The sequence below is a fragment of the Contarinia nasturtii genome, unplaced genomic scaffold (genome assembly GCF_009176525.2).
Source record: "Contarinia nasturtii isolate CC-2019 unplaced genomic scaffold, AAFC_CNas_1.1 Cnas_scaffold_3116, whole genome shotgun sequence".
Lineage (NCBI taxonomy): Eukaryota > Metazoa > Arthropoda > Insecta > Diptera > Cecidomyiidae > Contarinia > Contarinia nasturtii.
The window spans coordinates 141,668-161,650 of NW_022200428.1; the positions used below are offsets into that span (position 1 = coordinate 141,668).

The 19,983-nt window shown below is 32.9% G+C and overlaps 3 protein-coding genes across 4 annotated transcripts; all 3 read left to right on the top strand.

Annotated features, from left to right (window-relative positions):
* The first annotated feature begins 8,226 nt into the window (after positions 1-8,226).
* Positions 8,227-9,472, top strand: LOC116349737 (DNA translocase FtsK-like). The gene is made up of 3 exons (XM_031781309.1): positions 8,227-8,367; positions 8,558-8,976; positions 9,066-9,472. The coding sequence occupies exons 1-3, from the start codon at positions 8,344-8,346 to the stop codon at positions 9,229-9,231; spliced, it is 609 nt and encodes a 202-aa protein (XP_031637169.1). The 5' UTR covers positions 8,227-8,343; the 3' UTR covers positions 9,232-9,472.
* Positions 9,473-10,540: 1,068 nt separating this feature from the next.
* Positions 10,541-12,516, top strand: LOC116349781 (cytochrome P450 3A19-like). The gene is made up of 6 exons (XM_031781374.1): positions 10,541-10,694; positions 10,802-11,045; positions 11,220-11,337; positions 11,425-11,556; positions 11,629-12,052; positions 12,138-12,516. Exons 1-6 carry the CDS (start codon positions 10,649-10,651, stop codon positions 12,302-12,304), a joined length of 1,131 nt encoding a protein of 376 aa, XP_031637234.1. The 5' UTR covers positions 10,541-10,648; the 3' UTR covers positions 12,305-12,516.
* Positions 12,254-15,421, top strand: LOC116349780 (probable cytochrome P450 313a4). 2 transcript variants are annotated; one of them, XM_031781372.1, is made up of 8 exons: positions 12,254-12,357; positions 12,637-12,865; positions 12,945-13,148; positions 13,227-13,470; positions 13,758-13,884; positions 13,958-14,089; positions 14,262-14,685; positions 14,745-15,421. In XM_031781372.1, exons 2-8 carry the CDS (start codon positions 12,721-12,723, stop codon positions 14,906-14,908), a joined length of 1,440 nt encoding a protein of 479 aa, XP_031637232.1. In that variant the 5' UTR covers positions 12,254-12,357; positions 12,637-12,720; the 3' UTR covers positions 14,909-15,421. The 2 variants fall into 2 exon arrangements, with proteins under 2 accessions (XP_031637232.1, XP_031637233.1); XM_031781373.1 differs by lacking the exon at positions 12,254-12,357 and having other exon boundaries at positions 12,599-12,865; positions 14,745-14,910; positions 15,119-15,421.
* The last annotated feature ends 4,562 nt before the right edge of the window (positions 15,422-19,983 follow it).

Consider the following 19,983-nt stretch of genomic DNA (forward strand, 5'->3'; position numbering starts at 1 on the left):
TATTCTAGGTAAGAAAAAATAAAATAAAGTAAAGTCGAAAAATATGTTTAATAATTTGTTTGCAACTAATAGCAATATTGTGGCAAAAGATATTTCTGTCGGCTGCAAAAATATTCTGTGCCGATAAAATTATTCGTTTTCTTGGCTTATTGTGCAGTATTCCATTTACAGTTTTTTTTTTTGAATCGACTTGTATAGGCGCCGATAAAATTTTACACAGCCAATTTTATTCTTTTATTTTTATTTTTAATACAAAAAGTACTATTTATTTGATTATTCACACATTAACTTCAAACTCAACTACAGATACACGTTTAGAACAAATTAGCCATACGCGCATTTTGCCGTTTCATTAAACGCATCCATTTGACTTTTAGCTTGAAAATGGTTGCGCCCATAGTGAGAAAAAGAAGAAGCAGCACTAATAACAAAAAATGTATTGGAGTACACAGTTCGCATCTGAATACAGAGCGAGTAAGACGTGTTAAGAGAGTTCAGCTCCGTATTTTATATTGTGTGTTTTACAGTTATAGTGAAAACAATAGAACCCATTCAGAATGGGTGACTCCAGTGATGGAGAATCAGGACCGAGAACATTGAATAACATCAGGGACCAAAATGCCCCAAACAAAATTGCAAATACTCTTGCATTCTCAAAATTGTGTCACAATTTAAAAAATGGCAAACCATTAGATAATTGCATTATCGAATTGAAAGCACTAGTGAACGATGATCCATTCAAACAGTGCATTTCCATACCAAGAAAAACAACGATTGAAATTAATATCGTAAATGATGTGGTTAAATTCCTATTTAACTACAAAAACAATACACATATGGTGCACATCACACTGTCAGATACAACAATTGAAGGTTTCAGTAATTGTTACATCGAAAATTATTTGAAAACGAGTACAACAAATCAAAAAATTGAAATAACCAACAACCAATCCGACATTGAGGACAACTCAATCCAAATGGAAAACCAACCACAACAACAGGGTCCAAGCCAAAATAGTAATAACTCGAAAATTATAATCCTCGAAGAAAAAATAAATAAATTAACTGAACAATTAAGTAAGTTAGTAACATTATTAACAGAAGAGAGAGTTAAGAATAAAAATCTCGTCGAGAAACTGCTTGCAATGGAATCAAAACCACAAACGAGCAACAAAAAACGCAAAAGAAATGTTGATCAATCAAAACAAAACTCTTCTTTCAAAACTCAAAAATTGAACACGGACACAATGTCATGTGATGATAACAATGATTCTTCTGATGACGACTCAACTGTCAATACAACATCAAATAATGCACACATGGGAGAAACCGGTGTGAGCGAAAAAACAACCGAAGTAAATGTCCCGAAAACAACACCAAAACCACAAAAGCGCAACACAAAACAACACCAAATAGCAAATACTTATATTAATTGTTCAGCTGAGCAAACAACAGCAAATGCATCGAAGAAAGATAAAAATATTCCACCCATTGTGGTCCATGATAACGATCAAAAGAGAATGAACGAGAGAATCTTAAATCGAAAAATCTGCAATCGAAACGAGTTTCATTTCACAAGAGTAAACAAAAGCAAATATCGAATTCATGTCAACACACTGGAACAATACGATGCTATGTTGACGATGCTAAATGAATTCAATTTAAAATACCACACATATACACCAACAGAGCGTAAGGTTATTCACGTACTAATGAAACATATACCGATATGCTATGATGAATCAGACATTTTAGCATTTTTGAAAGATGATCATGGTTTAACACCCATTCGAGTAACCAAATTTATAACAAAACAAATGATTGAGAAAAATATAGATTCCACAATGTGGCATGCATCATTCGATCCAAACACTGACAAGAAACGGATTTTTGAAATCAAACATATTGGAGGCCAATTCGGAGTTGTGGTCGAACCAATGAAAAACAATTCACTTACGCAATGTCGACGTTGCTGGCGTTACGAACACACACAATCAAACTGCACATACGATGAACGTTGTAGTAAGTGCCTTATCGCTCACGATGCGGGAAATTGCGCACTTGATTTAAATGTAGCATTGAAACCAGCATGCGTAAACTGCAAAAGTGTATCTCATGCTGCAACCTCAAGAGAATGCCCCGTGTATCTGCGCATAATCGAACGTAGAAAATCTCCTGGCAATGATAACATCAAACAAACTAAACAATCCAAGGCTAAACCACCACTAAACACAGCAACATCAAACCCGAAAGTAAGTTATGCCCAAACGCTTGGTAACAACAACAACAACAAACAGCCACGGTCTAAACAAAGCAGCACATCAGCTGACACCAACTTGATCAACATTTTCAAACAGCTCGCTGCACAACAGGCGCAAATGAACGAGATTCTATTGAAAATCGCACCTCAGCTGATTGTAAATAAGCCGAAAGGATGAACAATAACAAACCGCTGAAATGTATCGAAATAAATGTCAACTCTCTCATCAGCAAAGCCAAACAACACGAACTCAATGCAATAATATCAGAACAAAAACCTGATGTGCTGCTTATCGTGGAAACAAAATTGAAGCCACCAAAAAAATTGTCAATCCCAAATTTCAACATCTTTCGAAACGATAGACAAAACGATGGAGGTGGAGGAACAGCAATATTTATCAAATCAAAATACATTAGTACCCACTTAAATTGCATTCAATCGATAATAAGCTTTGAATATACAGCCATTAAAGTTTCAACCGAGAACAATAGCCAAATTTTTTTCGTCTCCATTTACAAGAGACCTACTAACAAAATTGACACAAACGAATTATCCACATTAATTAATTCATTCAATGGAAATCCTTTTATTTTGGCCGGGGATTTTAATTGTAAACACGTTTTTTGGGGAAATAGTGAAAATAATTCCGAGGGAAATAAATTATATAACTGGTTGTTAAATGGTATTGGTACACATAATCATAATTTAAATTTACTTAAAACTGAAAACCACACTTGCATAAGAGCAAATTCCGAATCATATTTGGATTTATTTATCATAGATGATAGCCTGAATGTGCTATATGCTCCAAATAAAAACAAATTGATTACATACGATTTTGACTCCGACCATAGAGCGGTTGAATTGAGAATATCATTAAAAAATGCGGTATTTTGTATGGAAAAAGTACAAATATACAATTATGAAAAAACAGATTTTGATGGAATGCGTGATTTTATCGATAACAAACTAAAAGAATGCCGATTACCAATCACAAGAAACATAACGAATAACCAAATAGATGAGACAATTTCAAATTTAAATGAAATATTCGCATGTGCTATAGAAAAGTATGTTCCCAAAATGGATATCAAACAAAACACACTTATTGGACTATCTCAAAGGTCTTTAAAATTAATTGAGGAGAAAAAGAAAACAAGACGAAGTTTTTTTAGAAACAGAAATGGTCCGTATGCAAACTCATTTAAAAACAAAATAAAACTCTTAACAAATATGGTCTTCAATTCTATAGTATCAGATTACAAATCTTTTTGGGAGAATAAATTTAGTGAATTGAAGGCAGATAAAAATATATTTAAACATTTTAAAAGATTCTCAAATTACAAACAACGATTGGGTTTACCGGAATCAATGCAGAGTGATGAAAATAACACAACACCAATAATTACAGACATAGATAAGGCGAATGCATTCGCTGAACATTTTAAAAAGGCTCATAATTTAACAATAAATATGGGCAATAACAATTTCAACACAATTGTGGGTGACTATATTAAAGAAACGTTTATTGATGAACATATAACAGATTTTTCAATAATTGATGAAACTGAAATTATAAAAAATGACCCACAAACACCTTTTTTAAATGCAGCGGAAATAGAACTAACAATAAAATCTAGAAATACAAAAAAAACCACCGGTAATGATGGAATATCAAATTTCATTTTAAAAAAAATTGCAACTAATGAATTATGTATTTACTTGGAAATACTTTTCAATCACATTATTAACAATTCATATATGCCAAAAATGTGGAAGGAGGCATATATTGTGCCTCTTCCAAAACCAGATAAAAACAATAAATTAATCTGTTATTATAGACCAATAAGCAAATTGTCTTGTTTGGCTAAGGTTTTTGAAAAACTACAGGCAATAAAACTAGAAAAAGAATGTACAAAACTAGATATAAAATTTGAAAATCAATTTGGTTTCCGACCGGGATTGACCACATGTCATGCACTTTTTAAAATTGCTACACAAATAGCAAACGGTTTGAATTCAAAAACACCATCTCATTTGGTCGCGCTGGATTTTGAGAAAGCGTATGATACTCTATGGGTGGAGGGTTTGGTTTTCAAATTACATAAAATTATGGGATTCAATAAACCAATATGTGGTTTTATACTAAATTATTTAAGAAATCGAACATACAGAGTTCAAGTAAATGACACAAATTCTGAACCGTACACAGCTCCTGCTGGTACTGCTCAGGGATCGACAATTTCATGCTTGTTATACATTTTATATGTTGTAGATTTTCCTAAACATTTGGGCTCACTACACATAAATACAACACAATTTGCCGATGATGTTCTCATCTCAGTACAAACTAAATTAACAGATTTGGCTGGGGAGGAATTAAATCATTATTTGAATGAAATAAATGATTATCTATTTAAATGGAAAATAAGGGCAAATGCAAATAAATGTGAGGAGATCTCTATACTCGGTAATACAAAACAAACCACACGATTGACAAGAAAACGAGCGGGGGAAATTGAATTAAAAATAAATAACAATATAATACCTAAAACTGACAAATTAAAATACTTGGGAATTCATTTCACAAGAAATTTCAAATTTAATCAGCATATTGACACAATAGTAAAAAAAATGATAAAAGCATATTTTGCATTAAAAAATATATTTTTCAACAAAAAAATCGATAAAAAAATAAAATTGTTGGCTTATAAGCAAATCATAAAACCAATAGCAATGTACGCCGCACCGATCTGGTTACAGGTCTCAAAAAACCAAATTAATAGAATTGCTAAACTGGAGAGAAAAATATTAAGGGCTTGTTCTGGGCTGTATAGAAAACCTGACAGCTTTAAATACCATACAAATTCCACATTATACGAAGAATGTGCAATCGAACCCATAGAAAAAGAAATCATAAATGGTACTCTGAAATTTTTCCAAAAAATAAGAGAAAATGAATCATCAACATTAAGATTTTATTTAGCATATGATGAGGATTATATGAATTCGATTCATTATTACAACAGTAAACCACCAATTTATATAGAATATTTAAATGATTCTAATAATCTATTTTTAAACGAAAAACAAATCTACTATAATGGACTACCAACCATAGAACAATATAGAACATCATTCCAGTTTGGAGATGATGGGGATAATTGATTTAAAAGTCATGGGGATATGTCTAAATTTTGAATTTGAACATTTCAAATATGATATTTTGGCTATAAAAATTGCCCATGAATTTTTAATACATTTTTGTACATATTTCTTATTATTTCTTTCTTTATAAAAAAAAAATGTATGCGGGGTTTAATTTTTTCCCCTAAAATTCTAATCTGAAAACAGACAATAACCGAAATAACATGGGAAACCGGGGATAAAAACATTTAAATAGATTTTTGAAATATTTCTGGAAATGGAATGCAAAACTAAGAAAATTAGTGTTATTTATTAGTTTAATCTTTACCTAATAATATAAATATTTTATGTAATAATGAAAAAAATAAAGGTACTTTGAAAAATTCAAAAAAAATGTATTGGAGTTCATACCGACGTTACACACTTTTGAAGTTCTTCACCCAAATTATTTTTTTGTTGAAGAAATATAAATTTTTGGCCTGGAAATTGCTTTTATGAAATAATGACATGATAATTAATTTTATTTTGTGTTGTGTGTGTGTTTCAATTTGAAACTTTCAAATCGCTGCTGTATGCGAGCTGTATAATTACAATAAACTACGAAAATCACGAATATTCGTAATATTTGTCGCTATATACCAAATTCATACAAAACTGTATTTATTTGATGTTTTTTTTTTAAGTTCCTAGGTTATCACTTTTAGTAAATTTCCACTCTTCTCTCGTTTCGCAGGCAGCGGCTGAGGTTGGAATAACAAGTGAAACGAAACGGTGTCTGTTAACAATAACCGAAATCGAATTGACATTAATTAATGAATTGAATGAAGACGATCACGTCGATGGGATTTTGGTGCAATTGCCATTGCCGTCGCATATAAATGAGCGCCTGATTTGTGATGCGGTTTGTGTTAATAAAGATGTTGATGGTTTCATTGAGAAAAATGTGAGGGGCTTGTGTTTGGATATAAATTCATTGATTCCATGCAATGCATTGGGTGTACAAGAGCTAATACGTGCGCATATTGAGACATTCGGTAAAAATGTCGTGGTCATTGGTCGATCGAAAAAAGTCAGTTTGCCGATATACATGCTGTTACATGCGGATGGTAGAAACACTGTTACAATGTGCCATCGATTTATGCCGCGTGATAAATTGAAAACATTATGTCGCCATGCTGATATTATCATATCGGCCACCGGTGTTCCGAAACTTATTACAACCGGTATGGTTAAAAGAGGCGCAGCCATCATTTATGTTGGCGTTACTCGCGTTCAAGACGAACAAACTGGCAATATCAAACTTGTCGGAAATGTTGATTACGATGGTTGGTCGATATTTTTGAGAATTTTATTTCATTAATTTGCCATTTTCTCACGAATTTTCAGAAGTACGCAAAGTTGCCGGATGTATTACACCGGTTCCAGGCGGCGTTGGACCAATGACAAATGTTGATGAGGAACACATTTGTTGCCGCCAAAAATTTAACCAAATTACGCACTGGCCGTGTATAACAAGTTACAATTTTACTGAATAAAACTCGCATTTCTTTTCGTAAAAATAACAAAAATTGTGATTATTTTTGGTGTTGAAAATCGATCTGTTGGATTTGTAGAAGAAAAATGAAATTTTAGGTGAAATTGGCTCTTTTTTTCGATCAAAATTCACGGAAATATATTCTTTTCAGACGCAAATCACTTGATATCAAGATTTGGATAAAATGCTCGAGAAATACATTACTTTCACGAAGTGAAAATGACACTTGCAGTTTTATGCGTAGAACAAGTATGTGGTATATACTAAACAGTACGACAGTCGACTTGATTGTACTTTGTTCAGTTTTATCTTACCTCCAGCAAATAAACCCAATCTGAATTCATGCAGCAGTATTTACATGTACGAAACTGCTTTGGCAGCATGAACTTGAATGGAACTACTTCGACAGAATATGAACTTTGGTCTCTTTCTACCTTTTTTCTCTTTTTTAGGTTGATTGTAATTTGGATAGTAAATAACTTGCACTTTTTCTTTACCGTTAACCGGTTCCGTTGACATTGAACTTACACAAAACCAAATAAACTATTTTGTCGTGCGTTTTTAAGCGAAAATGTAAACAATGGTGTGAAAAAGAAGGTGATCGTAAAAGATAAGATCAAAAAATCCGGTTAAACCATTCACTGTGGTGTAGATAAGTGGTGTCGCCCATTGGCTTCAATTTTTAAACAAGTGCAATCAATCACGTCGGTTCATTTACTATAAATACCGTTGAAATAATTATGAATTAAAAAAGAGAGAGAAGAGAGAGAGAGAGAGAGAAAATGCACAAAACCGAAGTATTTACCAACATTGCAAATGGAACGGTAGTAATTATCTAGTTAGCACAATTATTATGTAAATGAAATGCGCTACAGTTAAATAGCCAGAAAATTACAATAAATTCGCGTGAATTTCGGAAATATCAAAGGAAGAATACTACCGTCCCTTGATTTTAAGAACACCCCATTTGCAAGTGGCAGTAAAAGTAATAAAATCTCACTCCAATTCTGTCTTTTACGTCTATTCGTTTCTTCGCGGTTTAAAGTACAACTTTCGATCGTTTTCAGTTCAACTTTTCTGTTGATTAAACAACTGTGTCCAAAATAAATACGACCGTTAAAACTGGAATCGTTTATAATTGAATTTTTGTATTTTTACTTGAACCGGGAAGTGATGCATAATACTTGAGTGGCGTTGAATTTCAATTCGCCCCACGGGTTATTGGTTATTGTATGCGTGCTTCGTGCACATTCATTTTGTATTTAAACCGTCACATTTTGTACAGTGAAATCAGTTCAACAATTCATTTCGAATTGGTAAAATATTGAAACTAATCAATTTTATCTACTTTTGTTCATCGAGTGATTTTTATATTCTGAAAATTAAATAAATACACAACTATATGTTCAATATGAATTCAAAAGTGGTAAGAATCGATAAAAAATGAATAAAGAATCATTTCATATAAAAAGAGGTTTCATAAAAATACTTTGCGAAAAAAGCAAGTTGAAAGTGTCATCAGTCAAAATAGCAGTTAAAAGTTAAATCGCTACGATTGGTGGTTAAGTCGTGTATAAATCGTACCCATTCAATTGAAAATTTGTTATTTTTTGCAGATTTGCTTCTTTGCTCTCGTAGCCGCTGTTCAATCAGCTCCTCAACTCTACCCTGCTGGAGTTGATCCTGCCTTGTGCCCAGGATTTCCAATATGCGACAATGCAATGTTGCATGGAGTTCCAGCCGTTCCAGAAAGTCCTGTAGCACCTGAAGGGCGTGCAATTCAACAAGCTCAACCACAATGGAGTGCACCAGTTCAACAAGCTCGAACTGTACCTGAATGGACAGCTCCAGTTCAACAAGCTCCCGTCCAACCACAATGGACTGCACCAGTTCAACAAGCTCGAGCTGAACCTGAATGGACAGCTCCAGTTCAACAAATTCCAGTTCAGCAAGTATGGGGCGCACCAATGCCACAAGCGCCTATTGCACATGTATGGAACGGAGCTCCAGCCGCCCAACCGGCATCAGCTGTTATGTGAGTTTTTTTTGCATTCGTTTGATGATTTTCCTTTGAAGTGACAAAGATATGAATTTCAAAATGACTCAATTTAAATGTTTATACAGTTACCCAGCTGGTGTAAATCCACTGTCGTGTCCAAACTACCCATACTGTGACGTCTCGGCCGGTGTAATGGCAGCTCCAAAAGTGTCTCCATTGCCAGGATACACAGAGCGACTATATCCAGCCGGCGTTAATCCAGCTGAATGTCCAAACTACCCAGAATGTTAAGAGAATATAATTACTAATTTGGTTCACTGTTCTTGGCCTTGCGTCTTGGACATATTTTCTGTTGAATTCTATTTGTGCTTTTTTTATGTAACTTTCTGGAAAGATTTTAATAGTGCCATCAACCAAACATTGAGATTCTTATTGATGCTGTGCACACATAATGCATAACAGATAACTGACTTTTATATAAAACTACGAATTTTTTTTTTCATTGAATAAATGACCAAATTTCATTACTTTCTATCGTTGTTTAATCTCTTTATCGTTTAAAGTTATTGCGCCAATAAATGTCTTTGGGAAGACCTATCTTGCGAAAACCAGTATTATGTAGATTTAATTACGTATCGCCGTATAAATTCCGGATTAAATTTGTGTACGAAGCTCAAGGTAAAATGCATAGGCGAGATCACATGCAACATGCTACCAGTAAATGCACCATTAAATTGGAAATCAAATTCTATGATAATACAGTAGAACCCAAATTATATGTCTCTCTATTAATCGTCATCACCTTGTCAATTAAACCTAAAATTATAAACTTATCATGTTTTTGCTTTGTTTTGAATAGAATTGACTACGTAACTATCTTGAACGTACCGAAATTGTGCTCAAAGTGTCACACAGCTAGCGCCACGACGGAATTCAATGTAATCTATACTAAGTTGCTGCCCACTAGTGAAAAGACCTTTGCTCAGTTAAAAACAACAGACTAGAACTCCATAGTTGTACATAGTAGCTGTGCTACAGTTTTGCATTTTATACAGTCTCTTACGGAACATAATTGCAGTGTGATCTTGAATTTACAACGTATATTTCTAAACTTTACACGAACATCTATCGAACATTTGATTAAATATCCGTTTGCAGTTTGTTGGATTTACTATAAAAACCGGAATGCAATATAGCGTCCAGTTCAATTGATATTGGCTACAAAGGAAGTAAAAAGTGTTATGCAGCAATGTTCGTTCTTTCAACGTGTTGTGTTTTTCTTTTGACTTATTTTATATGGAGTCGATATGATTTATATAAATTATCGTGGCAGCTACCAGGACCGTTTTCGATGCCACTTATTGGAAATACATTTTCATTGCACCAAAACAGTGAGTATTTCTGCCATGGAACTTTAAAAAAAAATATTCTCAGCGAAAGCTAAATCGAAACTCCAGAGTAAAAGCCAAAATATGGATACCTCTATTTTAATTTATCTCGATTTACGTTTGTAAAAATTCTAGAATTTTTTTTTCACGTCAATTTCTCAGAGTTGCACTCATATGTGGATCGACTGTCAAAAATATACAAAAGTCCATTCCGTTTATGGCTTGGACCGTTACTACTAGTATGCATTACTGATGCCGAAAATGCTTAAATTGTGTTAAAATCAAAAAAATGTTTGAACAAACCACACACCTTCTACAAAATGATTCGTGATGGAATCAGTGCTGATGGATTATTTACCTTGAAAGGTACGTCGAATGTATATCTTTCTTTGATTTTCATTCGATTCACAATAAATTTTATTTTTCACAAAACAACACCGAATAAATTAATAAAATACATATTTATTGTGCAGCGGATGATTGGAAAGTGCATCGACGATTTGTAAGTCCGACGATAAATCAGCCAAGTGTAAGCATGCATCTTTCTGTTTTCAATGAAAATATACGAAAAATTGTGTTGAGTTTATCGGAAAATTCGGAATACTTTGACATTTTGCCGTCAATAACGACGTGCAAATTGACAATGTTCGTTGAAGCAGCGTTGGGCTCGGAATGGGAAATCGAAGTTAAACAACGATATCTACGACAATTTATTGCGTACGTATTGCAATGAAAGCATAATACACACAGTATTTGCTGTACAATATAGAGAATTTTTTAGCGGCGCAACTATTTCATTATACAATATATATTTCAAAATTCACACACTTTTTGATTCATGTGATTTTGCTTGCACTTCAACTTTAATAAATTCGCTTTAAATTGTTTCAGAATTGTTTCGAAACGTTCTTTGCAGCTACTATTTCATATCGATGCTATTTGGAATTTAACCAAAGCAGCGATACAATTAAAAGAATACAATCAATATGGACGTGAAATTTTTCGAAAAGTAAAACAAAAAATTTAGTACAAATTGCGATTTTCTTAAATCTGCCATCTCTCTCCTCTCTTCCCGGTATGTGTTTTGAACTTGAAGACGTTGGAAGATAAATTGAAAAATGGTTATGATGCAGAAACATTTCTTGGAAGACTTTTGGAGGTATCAAATGACAATCCACAATTTTCAACAGAAGATGTATTCGCCGAAACGGCTACCATTATCACTGGCGTAATCCTCTAAATTTTTAAGTATTTTATTTTTAAAGTAAGTGTCTTCGATTTAAATGTTTTTTTTTTATAGGCAACAGATACTTCTTCAGCAGCATCTGCGTTTGTGGCATTAATGTTGGCCATGCACCCAGATCAACAAGAAAAAGTGTTCAAAGAAATTGTGACTATAATGCCCGATAAAAATGCTAACCTTACCCAAGCCGATCTGGTTAAACTTGAATTTACTGAATTATGTATTAAAGAAACGTTACGGCTATTTCCAACAGCTCAATTGATTGGCCGTGTTGCATGCGAAACGATTAAGCTAAGTAACAATATTGAAGTTCCACTAAATGTGACGCTGGTTTTTTGCTTACGTCAAATTCATATTCAAGAAAAATACTACGGGCCAACAGCTCATAAATTTGATCCATATCGTTTTTTGGACAAAAACTTTAAAAATCTTCCCGATGCAGCTTATATGCCATTTAGCTATGGGCCACGCAATTGCATTGGTTAGTTAATTGATATTTTTTTTACGTAAATTTCATCATTACATTATTTACAAAGAATAAATTCAGAAATTTGTTTTTATTTCAGGTTATCATTACGCAAAAGTGTCTGTGAAATGTTTTATTGCTCACTTGATTCGAAATTATCGGGTTTCAACAACTTATACGGACCTTGATCAGCTTCAACTTGTTCAAAACGCTAGTTTGCGATTGGTTCATAAACATATGATTAAAGTTGAACCGAGAACTCTTTGATAGACGAAAAAATCATGAACACATTTAATTGGGGCGAAATTAATGGTTATAAGGTTTGCAAAATTAATTAAAATTCAACAAATAAAAATAACAATTTTAACTTGCATACGTCTTTCAAATACAACTTTGTACAAACCTGATTTGAAAATAAAAACTTAATGAAAGATATGAGCACCATTTGAGAGGAATCAGTGGAGTGTGCACTATGCATACAAAGTATTCATTAATTAATTATTCCATGAGAAGCAAATTACTTAATAAGAATATAATTTGAGAGTAATTGCATCATTTGATACAATGTATCAGTAGTTTTGCAACTAATTTATTTTTAGCGCTAAATATGCACCTCTCGTGCAAATGTTCATCAAAGTATAGTCAACTGTTGAAGTAATAGGTTCATTTCGATCGCTGTAAAAATGCTAGTTCTGATAGTATTTTTCATAACATTTGCTACTTATCTACTGTGGAATCGTCGACATCTCTACCTGCTATCTTGGCAGCTACCTGGCCCAATTGCAATTCCTTTGATTGGAAATGGTTATAGCATAGCAAACCCACACAGTAATTTCTAACATTTCAAACCAAATTGAAATTTCATATAAATTCTTAAGTTTTCTCTTAATGTGGCTTTTTTTTTCAGAATTATCACCATATCTTGATGAGGTGACCAAAAAATATGGGAGTCCAATACGATTATGGTTTGGCCCTGAAATGGTTGTTTTCATATCAGATGCTGAAAACGCAGAGATTGTACTAAAATCCAAAGATTGTCTTAATAAACCACAAATTTTCTATAAAATTGTCCGTGATGCAATGCAAGTCGATGGATCTTTTACATTAAAAGGTTTCAAAAGATTTTATAACGTTTGACGTATTAAAAATTTAAAATATTGTCTGAAACTAAACAATGTGCGTATTTTAGCTGAAAAATGGAAATATCATCGTCGCTTACTGAGTCCGTCAGTAAATTTATCGAAAGTGAGTGCACACTTACCGATTTTCAATCAACATATTCAAAAATCAATAGCTAATCTGCCCATTAATGGTGATTTTATTGATATTTTACCATATTTATCGACATGCAAAATTGCCATGTTTGCCGAAGCAGCGTTGGGGTCAGAAATAGAAAAAAATGTTAAACAAAAGTATCTACAACAATTTGCTCAGTGAGTATATCAAACTACTGGTTATTGGAAATCAAAACTTTAATTGAAAAGAGTGGATTGTAATTTAACATGTACATGATTGATTGAATTGAGTGAGAGTTATTGATATGCGTAAAAAATCGATTTTTTTTATCAAAACATGTATAATTGATTACGAGTATCTTTGACGTAATGTAATTTGTTTAATAACTTTTTTTTGTAAACTATCCAAGAGTATAAGCATTATTATTAGCATTCTTTTTTTTTATTCGAAACGTCAACTTGAACTTGGAAATTGTCACTACCAGGGGTTTGGAAATAGTGGGAAAACGGATCTTAGATCCATTATTACACATTGATTTCATTTGGAATTTAACTGAATCAGCGAAAAAATTGCGAGAATATAGTTGTTTTGGTAGAACATTGTTTCAAAAGGTATTTTTTAAATGAGAACTGAAGAATTTATTTCAATTGTAATTTTTTTTGATGTTCTTTTTAAATCTTCCAGATTCTGAAGGAAAAAGTTCAAACCGGAAGTGAATCACATTCATTCTTAGAACGATTATTAGATATATCGAATGAAAATACAAATTTCACACATGAGAACGTTATTGCTGAAACGGCAACAATTCTTACAGGGGTACGATTGTTTGTGAATCAATAGACCAGTTGCGAAATCTCACTTTAACGATTCGCCATTTTTTGGTGTGAGGATAAATTGTAAAAGGATCCGGGAGTGAAGGCATTAAAAATGGCTAAAATTCGATTTTGCCAGCAATCTAATGAATAAACTAAATGTTGATATATTTTAGGCAACAGACACATCCTCAGCTGCATCGGCTTTTGTGGCTGTAATGTTAGCTATGCATCCAGAATATCAAGAGAAGGTATTTCAAGAGATTCTAATGGTAATGCCATACAAAGATGCCGAATTAACACAAACCGATTTGGATAAACTGGAATTTACTGAATTGTGCATTCGCGAAACTTTGCGTCTCTTTCCAACTGTTCCTATAATTGGTCGCGTTACAAGCAAACCCGTTAAATTGAACAATAACATTGAAGTACCCGTGGGTGTGCCGATTATGTTGGGACTGCGTCAGATTCATATTCGCGAAGAATATTATGGATCAACAGCAAAAGTCTATAATCCATATCGATTTATGGATGAAAATGTCAAGAATTTGCCTGGTGGAGCTTATATTCCATTTAGCTATGGACCACGGAATTGTTTTGGTAAATTTAGTACACATTTTTTTACAATGAACGCTGTAATTAAAATATGCTGATTTCAGGTTATAGCTATGCAAAAGTTTCGGTAAAATGTTGCATCGTACATTTGATACGGAATTATCGACTTACCACCATCTATAAAAATATAGAAGAATTAAAACCAGTACTAAGCATAAGCATGAGATTAATCAATAAGCATATGATTAAACTGGAACGAAGAGAATGAATATAAACCAGTGTTTCATATATCGCTATCAGTATCCGTAAGATAACTGAGAGGGATAAATTCAGCCAGATATGAGTGTCAAAATTGTGTCAAAATTGCATTAGACACGCTTACCATCTCCAGTGTCTAATTTAGACAGTGTCATATCTGGCTGAACATATCCCTCTCAGTTATCTTACGAATACTGATAGCGATATATGAAACACTGATATAAACTGATAACAGCATTACCGTCGAATGCTCCAAGTATTCTGTGCATTTTGGTTACGGTTGCAATGTTAGTCTACAAATGTTATAAATAGATTGTTTACACTTTGCACTTTTAATTAATACTATACACCTGCACAATAATTAAATTGTATTTGAAATTAAAAAGACAACGAAGACATTGAATTTATAAATGTTCGATCTTTTAATCGCATTATATGCGCAAGATAAGGATTTTTATTACTTGTAGTTAGTTAACATTAAATAAAAAACCAATAAAATGTCTTACATCCGTAAGATGAACTTTTCCGCACTGTAATCCACAACATGCATTTATTACATATCTCTTACTTTAATTTGAACTCACGAAAAACTGAATCTGACATTAGTTTTGCGATACAAATAATTTTTGATAGACTTTTTGTACAAAAATTACTAAAAATGGGAATTTTAGTATTGAATCAATGCCTGTATGATATCGTAACGACGTGAAACTTTGCACAGTGTATTTTTTCACAAAAAGCCGTCATTCTGAAAGTTTGAAGATATTTCAACAGAACTTAGGGGTAAAATCCAAAATTTTGTTCGGAAGGTACCCCTAATATACGTTGAAATGTCTTCAAACTCTCGGAATGGCATTTTTGTGTGATAAAAATGAGCTGTGCAAAGTTTCAGCTCATTACGATATCATACAGGCATGGCTTCCATACAAAAATCCAAACTTTTTGAAATTTTTTAGTGTTTAAGAATACATTAAATATCACTTTTGGAGGAAAAATTGAATTTTTCCCATGGATGGCCATGAGCATCACACCAGACATGACACTTCACTCTATCAACCAAAGTCGCTCAAAATCTAATGGTTTCTATTCCTCGGGACCCCTTATCATTCTGTGACATTTTATTTTCGATGTCCGAATGTATGTGCGTGGTACCTTGTACTCTGTACGCAAAAATTTGTTAACGCGTTAACTTTCAATCAAGAAAAGTAATTCAAAATCTGACTTCATAGGATGATTGGGGGTGCCGAGGAATAGAAACCATTAGATTTTGAGCGACTTTGGTTGATACAGTGAAGTGTTATGTCTGGTGTGATGCCTATGGCCATTCATGAGAAAAATTCAATTTTTCTTCCAAAAGTGATATTTAATGTATTCTTAACCCTAAAACCGTCCATCGGGCACTCAGTGCCCGAGCAAAATTTCAAACTAAAATTAAACCATTTTCTTCATCAAACATCACTAAACCCCGATTTTTTTCGTGTTGTCGGCCTCTGTTTCTACTGAAAAACATAAAATATGCATCTATTCACGCCATGGTTTTCGAAAAAATGGCCGGCAAAAAAAAGATGATCATTGCGTCTTTGGGGCACTCAGTGCCCGACGTATAATTTCATATATTTTGTATGGGAAAATTGCTGAATTGTAAAAAATGTTTGTGCACGAATGAATCGATTGTTCTCATATACAAGCATATATACACTTGTTACGTTGTTCGGTGTTCCGTGTGACATTATAAACAAATTCTGCCGAAATTGTGTTTTGCATTGAATTGCTTCGATTTACTTTTACATATACACAACAAACATGTCTCGTGTTCAATTCATTTTTTTATTCATTTATAGGTGAATTCCCATAATCAGATAAATTTAACAGAGAAAACTTAAAGGCAAACAGTGTAAAATGCCATTTTGAAAATGAAACTGGTCGAATTCATCGGTACCGCAAACATTTGTTCAGCCAATATTTATTTTATTTTGTCAGCACAGTATACAAAACGTAGCTGCCGATCTGCTGCGTGCATTCAATGAATGGGGGTGTCAACGAACCACAAATACTGGTTCGAGTTCGTTCGTTTTCAAAAAAATTAATTCGTTTTCGTTTTCGATTCGTTCAGTTTTTAACTAGTTCGTTCGGATTAGTTCGTTCGGATTAGTTCGTTTCAAAAAAAAATTGAGTTCATTTCCGGTTCGTTCGTTTTGCGTTCGAAGTTCTGGGTTCGGATTCGGGTTCGTTCGGAAAATATATTTGTTAAGCAAAAATGATGACATGTTGTTCAAAAAAGTTTTGAAAAAACCAAATAAACATTTCACTTGCTGTCAAATAAATATTTTTTTCTGAATAAATAATTTCATTATTATTTGATTTCACATTTTCATGGAAAAGATATATTCATTTACATATTGCTTCATATATGAGCAATTTTGAATTTGAAAACTGAGTAATTAAAATTTTTGTTTTTGATATTTAAGCGACTTAAGTAACTCTTCTGTTTTTATTAGTACTATTTAAATTCATTCAAATCAATAAAGTAACAAAAATAATTCAAAGTATAATTTCAAAGTAAATTCTTCAAATAGCAAAGAATAGTGAAAATGTTTGTTGTTGATATTTTTGTGTGAAATTATTATAATGTGAAACTAATTTACTTTCAATCAATGGAGTATTTGAGTTCGTTTTCGTTTTCGGTTCGTTTGATTTTTAATTGGTTCGTTCGAATTCGTTTTCGAAATTCTTGGGTTCGTTTTCGGGTTCGTTCGTCAACTAAACGAACGAACTCGAAAACGAACCGAACACGAACGTTCATTGACACCTTTCATTGCCATTCATGTCTTTAGTTTACGAAATGACACAATATTTCTGAAAATATCGAGAAAATTCAAAATAAAAAATTGAAAAATTTCAATTTTTTCATACAAAATACACTAACGGGCACTGAGTGCCCCCAAGACGAAGTGATACAATTTAGTTAAAATTTGTTCAGCCAATATTAATTTATTTTGGCAGCACAGTATACAAAACGTAGCTGCCGACCCGAGCCAAAATTTTTTTTGTTCCAAATCGTTTTTGAGCCAAAAATTGAAAATTTTATATGGGAGGTACCCTTATTTTTAATTGAAAGTTTTCCAAACTCTCAGAATGTTATTTTTTTTGTAAAAAAATGGCCTTTGCAAAGTTTCACGTCATTGTGATATCATGCATCCATACAAAAATTCAATAATTTGGTGTTTTTATCTTTCCATATACACACACACTACATATTTTCATATTTTGAATTATTTATACGTCAATAGTCTATTGATACAGGTTTTACTGTATATTAATTGGCCAAAAAACCTTATTGCTCTTAGAAATTACCAGTACATGTACAATATCTCTCGGGAAATAAATATTCGTTCGGTAAAGAAAGAAATTTGGAAACAGTGCGGAAAATTTAGACTTACGGATGTAAGTTCCTTTTTATTTTAAATACTTTTCATACAAAAGAAACAAAAATTTGGATTTTTGTATGAAAGCCATGCCAGTATGGTATCGTAAGGATGTGCTACGTTACACAGGTTATTTTTCCAAAAGAAAATAATATTCTGAAAGTTTCGTACCGAAATTATGCCCAAACTGTCACACTGCTAGTGCCACGACGGAATTCAGTGTAATCTACACTAAGTTGCCGCCAAATAGTGAAAAGACTTTTGCTCAGTTGCAAACAACAGACTAGAACTTCATAGTTGTCCGTAGTGGCGCTAGCAGTGCTACAGTTTTGCATTTTATACAGTCTCTTATGGGGCATAATTTCGGTGTGGAAAGTTTGAAGAAATTTCAAAAAAAATCACACAAAATTTTACATTGAAATCAGAACATACATTAATGTGAAAAAACATTATGAAATTGGCGTGTTTTATGTTTTTGACTGGGTCATTTTTGGTATTTTTTGGTGCATATATATATTCCGGCGATAATTCGGCCAGAATAATGTTGATAGATGAGCAAGCTATTTGGTATATTTCGCAAAAAATTGAATTTTTGTATGGGAGCCATGCCTGTATGCTACTTTAATGACGTAAAACTTTGCACAGACAATTTTTTACACAAAAAACTAACATTCTGAAAGTTTGAATAGATTTCAATCAAAATAGGGGTACCTCCCATACAAAATTTTCAATTTTTGGCTCAAAAACGAATATTTTGTATGGGAGGTACTCTTAATTTTGGTTGAAATTTTTACAAACCCTCCGAATGTTTTTTTTAGCCTAAAATAACCTGTGCAAAGTTTCACATACAGGTAGCATACAGACATGGCTCCCATACAAAAATCCAAATTTTTTGTGATTTTTGTATGAAAAGTGTTTCAAAAATAATTTGTATGGCAAAAGTAACGTCAGACACATTTTTATAGCGCTTTGTTAGAAAATAGAATACTTTCAAATGTCATACAAATGGATTCACCATGAAAGTGTGAAAAATCTTTTGCGAGTACTTCTGCTATTAAATTAAAGAATATTTCGATGCCGAATATATAGCTTAATAAAATACGCATCTACCACCGAAATACATATTTCTGAGTCTTTAAGAATTCATTAAATATCACTTTTGGGGGAAAAATTGAATTTTTCCCATGGATGGCCATGGGCATCACACCAGACATGACACATTCCTCTATCAACCAAAGTCGCTCAAAATCTAATGGTTTCTATTCCTCGGTACCCCCAATCATCCTGTGAAGTCAGATTTTGAATTACTTTTCTTGTTTGAAAGTTATCGTGTTAACAAATTTTTGCGTACAGCGTACAGGGTACGCACATACATTCGGACATCGAAAAAACGCTAGATTCGTGTCCCCTGGCCCCAAAAACACCCAGAAAACACATTCTTTATGGGTGTTAATTTTTTGACCGATTCCAATACTTTACCTTACACACTAGGTGTGTGCGGAAAAGTAAAACTTCAAAATAATTGTTTTTCGAATTTGAGCACGTAAACAAATATTTGCACCATTTAATTTGAATTTTTAGCACTCTATTGTGAACCGGTCTCATTGAATTGTCTAAAAAGCTTATAACTGTCAAGTTCAAAATGTCTGATCGCCTGTCA

Coding starts and splice junctions, on each gene's coding strand:
- LOC116349737 (XM_031781309.1), top strand. CDS start 8,344: ATGTTCAATATGAATTCAAAAGTG. Junction 8,368..8,557: donor TCAATATGAATTCAAAAGTG/GTAAGAATCGAT, acceptor TATTTTTTGCAG/ATTTGCTTCTTTGCTCTCGT. Junction 8,977..9,065: donor CAACCGGCATCAGCTGTTAT/GTGAGTTTTTTT, acceptor ATGTTTATACAG/TTACCCAGCTGGTGTAAATC.
- LOC116349781 (XM_031781374.1), top strand. CDS start 10,649: ATGATTCGTGATGGAATCAGTGCTGATGGATTATTTACCTTGAAAG. Junction 10,695..10,801: donor TGGATTATTTACCTTGAAAG/GTACGTCGAATG, acceptor TTTATTGTGCAG/CGGATGATTGGAAAGTGCAT. Junction 11,338..11,424: donor GACGTGAAATTTTTCGAAAA/GTAAAACAAAAA, acceptor TTGAACTTGAAG/ACGTTGGAAGATAAATTGAA.
- LOC116349780 (XM_031781372.1), top strand. CDS start 12,721: ATGCTAGTTCTGATAGTATTTTTCATAACATTTGCTACTTATCTACTG. Junction 13,885..13,957: donor GTAGAACATTGTTTCAAAAG/GTATTTTTTAAA, acceptor TAAATCTTCCAG/ATTCTGAAGGAAAAAGTTCA. Junction 14,686..14,744: donor TGGACCACGGAATTGTTTTG/GTAAATTTAGTA, acceptor TGCTGATTTCAG/GTTATAGCTATGCAAAAGTT.